Here is an 8356-nt window from a genome sequence, read left to right on the forward strand (position 1 = left end):
ATATTGTTAAGTTGTATGAGTTCCCTGTAAATGTTGCAGATTAAACCCTTATTGGTGATATCATTTGCAAATATGGTCTCCCATGCAGTGGCCTTTCTTGTTGTTTTGCTGATGATTTCCTTTGGTATGCAAAAGCTTTTTATTTTGATGTAGTCCCATTTGTTTATTTTCTCTTTAGTTTCCATTGCCCTAGGAGCAGTATCGATGAAGATATTGCTTTGGCATATGTCTGAGATTGTGCTGCCTGTGGATTCCTCTAATATTTTTATGGTTTCCCGTCTTATGTTTAAGTCCTTTATCCATTTTGAGTTTATTTTTGTGTATGGTGTAAGTTGGTGGTCTAGTTTCATTTCTTTGCATGTGTCTGACCAAATTTCCCAGCACCATTTATTGAAGATATAATATTATTAACTATATTTTCTATACTGCATTTTTTACTTGAAGAAATTGGATAGTTTGCCTGTAAAATTTTCCACAACCTGGATTTTGCTTGGGGTATCATTTAACAAGCTCCTCTATTCATTTTATTTCCTAAATTGGTTTTAGTTCCAGAGGCTTATTCAAATTTAGGTTCAGTGTTTTATTTGTGTTCACTTAAAAGTTTTTAATGGTTAGGCAAGACTACTTCATAAATTGTGAATTTGTATCAGAAGTAAATATTGTCTGGTTTATTTATTTATCTGTTTATGTTTCAGTCTTGATGATAATTACCTGGATCTGTCAATTCATTAGCTGTTTAAAAATGATTTTCTAATTCATTATTTCTCCATATATTAGCTAGAATACTTCTGTAAAGAGAAACACCCCTCATCAATAAATTGGGTGCTTCGGAGTTAGATTATAAAGGAAAGGCAAAATAAATTATTGATTCCCCCTCCCCTTTATTTACCAGCTTACATAATAGTAATAATGAAGTGTTCCCTAGCATCCTCCATAGGTGACCAGAGAGTCTATTGGGTGTTGTTCGTTTATTTGTTTGTTTGTTTGTTTGTTTTATCATTACTAGAGGCCTGATGCATGGAATTAGTGCAAGGGGCTCAGCTCTCGCAGCCTCGGCTGGCCCTCACAGCTCCGGCTTCGTCCGGAAGGTTGTCTGGACAGTCATTCTGCTGTCTGGTCTAATTAGCATATTAGCTCTTTATTATATAGGATAATCTCACTTAGATATAAATGTATTTGATGTATATGAATCATTGCCATTATTATCTTTATTGCTATTCAGATGGTTTAATCTTTGGCTAGTGGGAATTTATTCATGTAGCTCCTGAGTCCTTTTGACATGACCCTGGGAGTCATTGATAGTTTTACTTTCTGATATGAGAAGATATTCTACGTTCATCTTGTTGATTTGTGCCCCAGATCTGAAATTGGCCATTTCTCTAAGGAGCCATGGATTCTCTGAGTGAAAAAAAAGACATTTAGAGACTACAGTTTAGGCTCTTGGGTTGGTCCTTATGGATTTCATGGCTCTTGAATTGGTCGTTGGTTTAGGCTTTTTTGGTGGTCAGAGCTACAAATACATTTTTTAAAAAGAAAAATGTTGATAAATTCATATGAATACTTCCTATTGAAATTCAGATTTATCTCATTGATTTTTATGTCTTTATTTCATTTTAACCGTACCAAATCTCACTGTGTTCAGCAAAATCATCATCATCTCTCATTTTATTTCACAGTACACATAGTCATCTCAGAATAATAATACCAAAACCACTGTCAATAGTTTGGTTATTGAAACTAGGGATGGGTAATCTATTACTGTGCTTTCAAGTCACTTGAAATAGTTCATTTATTTGTGCTTATACCACCAATTGGATATATGGTAAAGTTCACTCATTTAAATTTAATTTTGATTTTTTGTGATTGCTTTTTTAAAAAATCAAGCTTTTTAAATGTTAATCGTGTAAAACATTAAAATACTTAAAGAAGTGTCTTTCCCAGTGCCCTTTCAACCTTAGTTTCTCTCTCCCTCTTCCATAGGTAATTACACACACAAACATATATGGGGTTTGTTTTGTGTGTTATATGTTTAAGTTTAGTTAAGAGTTATTATATATATGTGGAATGATTGATTTACTTCAAGTCTAATAATGTGGATATTTTCCCATTTGTTTTGATTTTTCTCTGTTCTCCCTCATTGCTAATCAAAAATTAGGAGCTTGTCAGTAAAGAAAAGGTCTTATTCCTAAGGACATTCATTCTGGTTCTTTGTATTTTTGTCAGTATGGGTAGGCTGGGGATTCTTTCTTACAAACACCTAATTATCACTTACGAATTTTCCTTAAATGCTTATAATTATTTTATGGGCTATCCATTAAAAGTAATGATAATTGTGAGATTTTTAAAGAATTCTTAAACCACCTACATTAAAATACTTACAACTTTTCTAGACTTGAGCTTAGTAGGGTCCATATTATAGGACATGATAGCTTAAACATTTATTTTTTAAGAAATTGTATTCCTCTAGAGCTCTAGTTTTATTTCTCAGATAATTTTATTTATTTATTTAGATTTTTTTTGTTTTTTTATTTTTTGGTAAGAATAAAAAGGTCATCATCCAGTTCCAACTGAAGGTTTGAGTTTTAGTGCTTTATCTGCCTTTATTTTTCAGATTTACAATCCAGTAATCACATTAATAGAGTAGTAAGTCATCCCACACTTCCTGTTACAATAACTGCTCATGAAGATAGACACATCAAATTTTTTGACAATAAAACGGGTAAGTAGGTTGTCTTATTTTCTTTTCAATCATATTAATAATTCTGTAAATTTGAAGTGATCAAGAATGCTACTCTTGCCGAACCGGTTTGGCTCAGTGGATAGAGCGTCGGCCTGCGAACTCAGGGGTCCCAGGTTCGAGTCCGGTCAGGGGCATGTACCTTGGTTGCGGGCATATCCCCACTGCGGGGCGTGCAGAAGGCAGCCGATCGATGTTTCTCTCTCATCGATGTTTCTGACTCTCTGTCCCTCTCCCTTCTTCTCTGTAAAAAATCAATAAAATATATTTTGTAAAAAAAAGAATGCTATTCTTTTATATAAAATATATTGACTTTTCTGCTTCAAAATTGCCAAGTTAAATAATTTTAACTCAGATTTTTGCTTTAGTTATGTAGCACATTCATAATATGTTGTTTTATCCTTAAGTATATAAATAAAACCTTGCCTACGTATTATGATTTTTTTCATGTCATATTAAATATAAATCCATCCATTTGAAATTACTTTCTTCATAGTCTATTGTGATTTAGTATAGCAGAAGAGGTGTCTTTCTGGGGTTTGGCATTTCAAATATGTTCTTAAAATTATTTCTCAGTGGATAAAATGATGGTTAGTAAAAAGTGTTTTATTGCCATCTTCCCTGTATTTCTTGTTGTCAGAAAACTTAACCATTTATATAGAAGTCAAATCAAATATTAATGTGGCCATAGAGTTTCTTTAAGGACCCTTGTTCCATCTGTAATTACCTGAATACTATATAAAATATTGTTTGTTTTCTTTCAGGAAAGGTCTGACAGCTAGAAAGGCTTCCTTGAGGGGAAGCTAAAACAGGGGTATTAGAGGACTTCCATATCAAAATCTTAAATATTAATTATAATATTATTGCAGGGCAACAAATTATCAAGCAAGATAGCAAATTAAAAGACAGATTTCTCTTTGGAGGTTATATAGAACATGGTCATATTTTTAGTCTTTCATAAATCCCTTTGTTCAAGCAACACTTCATGGACAGATTCCTTTTAACTCAATAAAACAGTTGAGAAGGTAATGGATATTCACAGGACTATGTATTTCACAGGAGAGACTATTCATATTCATGTGAATGTTTTCCATTTAACACCTTATCAACAATTTTTTGAACATTTTTTGAAGCCTAGAGATTATCCTCTGCTGCAAGAACAGAGATAATTTCCTTTATTGTATTTCTAAAAAGATTGATTTTTTTTTATTAATTATTACAGATTTAGATTTGTAAGGGGAGGTTCAGGAATTTTCGTAGTTAGTTGTATTTAAAGTAAAGTGTGAGTCTCTAGAGCTGTTTTAATGGCAAAAATCAAGAAAAAGTGGTAATAAATTTTCACTTAATAAGTAAGGAGCTTACAGTCTTATAAGATCTACCAATTTATTTTGTTATTTCTCTTAAGTAGTTTTAGCACCTTACCTTTAGTGGGAAGAAATTGAAGCTGTGGCCTCCAAACACTGGAAAAAATTCTTTTTAAATCAGCCTCTCTCACTTTTATTCTCATATACAGGCACACACACACACACACACACACACACACACACACACACATACAACAGAGTTCAATTTATTGAACTTTTGTATCTGAGACATAGAAATCAATATTATGAATGGGTTTGATAAATATTTAGATTTTAACAACAGAAACATTTTTAGCATTTTGTATTCTGCAGTGCACTGGCTACGGTCATGTATAAGATTGGGTTTCTGCTTTCTGGGGACTTAACTGTTACCTGGGGAAAACAGGATCTGTGTATGTGTGTGCACCTGAACTCTGCTAGGTAAAGGAGTCTTCACAGAGTAAGGGTTTGAGCTTTGCCTTGAAGCAATGGTAAGATTTTTTTTTTTAAGTGAAGAAAGTAGGAAATTTTAGGTAAGGACGTATTTTGATCAGAGGCTTGGTGGTAGAAACTTTGGCCAACACGGGGGTTTTTTACAGGCAAAGCCAAAGCGGTAAGTCTGGAGGAAGAAAACAGAATCTATTGAGAACTTCTCACAGCCAACCTAAGAATAATGAATTTTTGTTTATGCTATGCACTGTGAAAGCCACTTAAAATATTTGAGCAGGGATTTACAAAATTGGTTTAAAAAGATTATTTAAGTTATATTATATGGTAGATCCTTGACTTTTAAGGAATTAAAAATTTACAATTTCTATTGTTTGTTCCAGAGAGATCTTTGAGGCTCGTGATTTTTAAAAGTTTGATAGAGGCACAAATTAGAGTTGCATATACTATACTGAGACACTTAGCTAGTGAGTGTGAGAGAGAAGGTGTAGGATGTGGTAGAGAAGTTGGAGGAAGAAGGTCCTGAATAGATTGTGAACTCATGCAGCAGAATTCATTGGCTATCTGCCAGAGTTCTCAATGCTTAGTAAACAAAACAAAATGCCCTATCTTCTTGGAGCTTAATGGTATATTACTTACTGCGAGCCATTGTTGTATTTGATTTATGTGTATTAACATGTTTGCTCTTCTAATAACTCTATTAGGTATATATATGATACTATTATTATTTCCATTTTACAGTTGAAATAAAAGGCTTAAAAGAAGTTAATAATTAGTGCAGTTCTACACAACAGGAAAATTGCAGGGTTGGGATTCAAATACATACAGTTTGCTTCTAGAGTCTACATGGTTTACATTAGTCTGTTTCTTTTCCATTTCATAGTGGCCTATAATACTGATTGCTCAAGTCAAAGGGTTTAGATGCCAGGTAGACTGTTATAAGAGCAAAGAATTAATCTTGGTGGAGGAAGAGGGGTGGCAGAGGCATTGGAGCCAACGTGAAATTGGTTAAATTTGAGAAATTAAAAGTAAGTGTTGCTGAAGGAGGGGTCAGATGCTTTGTGACTTTTGTTGTTACCCATGGAAGCTCAGCAGCCAACTTGGTTCAGCATGTGATCTCTCTATACGTGGTTCAGTCTGAAGGGAGAGGAGGTCACTTGCATTTTTGAAGTCACTATATGGAAAAGAAGGGTTGACTCAGAATTGACTTATCATATCAGTAAAGGTTAGTTTAATGTATAGGCAGGAGAGTTGAAATTAAACTTGGAAAATTATTGCACCCTTAATGAAATGGGGGAGGTTTGCTAATTGGTTGAAAGAATTCTTTGGTTTAACACACCTTAAATTTAGGACATAGAGGGTTATTCTCAGGAGAGAAATAAGAATTAGATTGTGAATCAAGAGTTACCATCATAGAATTGACATTTTGAAGGAAGCTAATGGTGCTTGTTACTTAACCCCTAATGTTTTGAGATTACTTTCTTTGAGGCCAATCATTTCATATCTAGGGTTTTGTTTGTTTGTTTTGAATAGGAATATTGAGAGGAATGGATTCTAGAATTGAGAGATGAATTGTGGGACTAAGCAATTAAAGATAGTGTGTTGAATGATTTTTCTGTTTCTTAGGAGAGCAGAGAAGAATCTCCAATTCTGTTTGTTACTTAGTACAAATGAAGAATAGACAAATGTGGTTTGAAATTATGAGAAACTTTGTCTTCAACTGATAAGTGTTTGGTATTGCTGGAAAGTGATAGGACTTTTGATGTTTTCTGGAGAAACCTTCACACTTGATTTTGTTGTGGTTTTGTATTCAGATCAACACTTACAGCCTCATGATCTATACTAATAAAAGACAAAGATGCTAATTGACCATGCCTTTGCTACGCCCTAAGCCATGCCCACCAGCCAATCAGAGCGACTATATGCAAATTAACCCAACCAAGATGGCAGCCGGCAGCCACAGAGCTGGAGCAAGCAGAAGGCTTGGTTGCCTGAGCAATGGAGGAAGCCAAGCTTTCCACCTGCCCTGAGCTGGCTGTGGCCTCCCGCTCATGGCAACAAAGTTTCAGTTATAGAAGACAAATAAATCCCAGATACTTGCTTCCAGCCAGCCTCCACTGGGAGCTTGGGTGGCTGGGAGTTGTGGCCAGCCTGCAACCAGCCATCAGCTCCTCACCCAGGCTGGCCAGGCTCCCACCACCACTGCTGTGCTCGCCAGCCATGAATCCAGCTCAGGGCTTCTGGCTGAGTGGCACTCCCCCTGTGGGAGCACACTGACCACCAGGGAGCAGCTCCTGCATTGAGTGTCTGCCCCGTGGTGGTCAGTGCACATCATAGCGACCAGTCGTTCTGCTGTTCAGTCACTTTGCATATTAGCTTTTTATTATATAGGATAATTCATGAACCTTGAAAACATTATACTAAGTGACAGAAGGCAGACACAAAAAGCCACATGTTGTTATATGATTTATTTCTATGAAGCATCCAGAATAGTCCAAACTATAGGGAGAAAAAGTAGATTAATGGTTACCAGGGACTTGGGGGAGAGGAATGGGGAATGGCTGCTTAATGGGTATGGGGTTTCCCTTTGCAGTATTGAAAATGTTCTGAACTAGATAATAGTGATTGTTGCACATCATTGGGAATGTTCTAAAAGCCACTGAATTGTACCCTCTCAAATAGTTAAAATGGTAACTCTTATGTTTAGGTATATTTTACTACAATTTTTAAAATGCTATAGTGATTGTCTCTTATGTTTGTGCTATTTTATGATTTCTAAAGTACCTATCAAGTTAGTAAATATTTGTGAAAACATAATTATCTTTGTTATGTTTTGTGTAGGTAAAATGATCCATTCTATGGTAGCTCACTTGGATGCTGTTACAAGTCTCGCAGTAGATCCTAATGGAATCTATTTGATGTCTGGAAGTAAGTCTGAATCCTGTACTGCGCACAAACTTTATAAAAGAATTGTTACTCAAAAACACTTTATTTGTTCTTTTACAGGCCATGATTGTTCTATTAGATTGTGGAATTTGGACAGCAAGACATGTGTGCAAGAAATAACAGCACATAGGAAGAAATTAGATGAATCAATATATGATGTTGCTTTCCATCCATCAAAAGCATATATTGCTAGTGCAGGGGCTGATGCCCTTGCCAAAGTATTTGTGTGAATCAACAAATACATCATAACAACAGATTTGCTTGAACAAAAAGAGGGTCTGCATCACTGCCATCAAAAATGGTTACTGATAAGACACTACATGTGATCTGCCTGGTGAAGGCTATTTAGGGCAGGCATAAATTGGTGGAAATTAAAATCTTAATGTCAGGTTCATTAATTAATTGTAATTACTGTATTTTGTGGGACAAAAAAAAAGGACTCCAGTATTTGTGGCCTGTACTGGATACAAACTGAGCATATATCTGTTTTTTAGGTATCTTTAAGCCAACGTGGAGTCTGATCTTACAAAAGGACTTTTATTTTGGACTCTGTGTGCTGCCTTAGGGTTAGGGATGTGGTGCTCTTGTTGGGGGGAAGTGAGCTCCAAGAGTAGTTTTTTTTTCATCTCTTAGTGATCTTCTGTTTATCAGTTGAATGCCACAGATTCCCTTTTAAACTTATTTTGCTTTAAAAAAAGAAAAAAAGAAAATTTAACTTAAAATATTTTAGCATTAGTTGCACAAAATGTTTGGATAAAATTCTAGTTTTTATAAGTCTTTTTTATATATTTAGCCTGTCACAACAGTGCTTAAGATTGTATTGAAGTTTTTCTGCATTATACAACCCTAAAACACAGAGATCTCACTAACCCGCTGCTATGTA

The 8356-nt window shown here is 35.0% G+C and overlaps 1 protein-coding gene across 2 annotated transcripts in view; it reads left to right on the forward strand.

Annotated features, from left to right (window-relative positions):
- STRN3 (striatin 3) overlaps positions 1–8327 on the forward strand; it is a 105102-nt gene extending 96775 nt beyond the window's left edge. For both annotated transcript variants that reach the window (XM_006766013.2, XM_006766014.2), the window contains 3 exons: positions 2612–2719; positions 7369–7455; positions 7534–8327. In XM_006766013.2, coding sequence (XP_006766076.1) covers positions 2612–2719; positions 7369–7455; positions 7534–7703 — 365 coding nt within the window. In that variant the 3' untranslated portion in view covers positions 7704–8327. The remainder of the gene's footprint in view (positions 1–2611; positions 2720–7368; positions 7456–7533) is intronic.
- The last annotated feature ends 29 nt before the right edge of the window (positions 8328–8356 follow it).

Source organism: Myotis davidii, unplaced genomic scaffold (assembly GCF_000327345.1).
Source record: "Myotis davidii unplaced genomic scaffold, ASM32734v1 scaffold21, whole genome shotgun sequence".
Lineage (NCBI taxonomy): Eukaryota > Metazoa > Chordata > Mammalia > Chiroptera > Vespertilionidae > Myotis > Myotis davidii.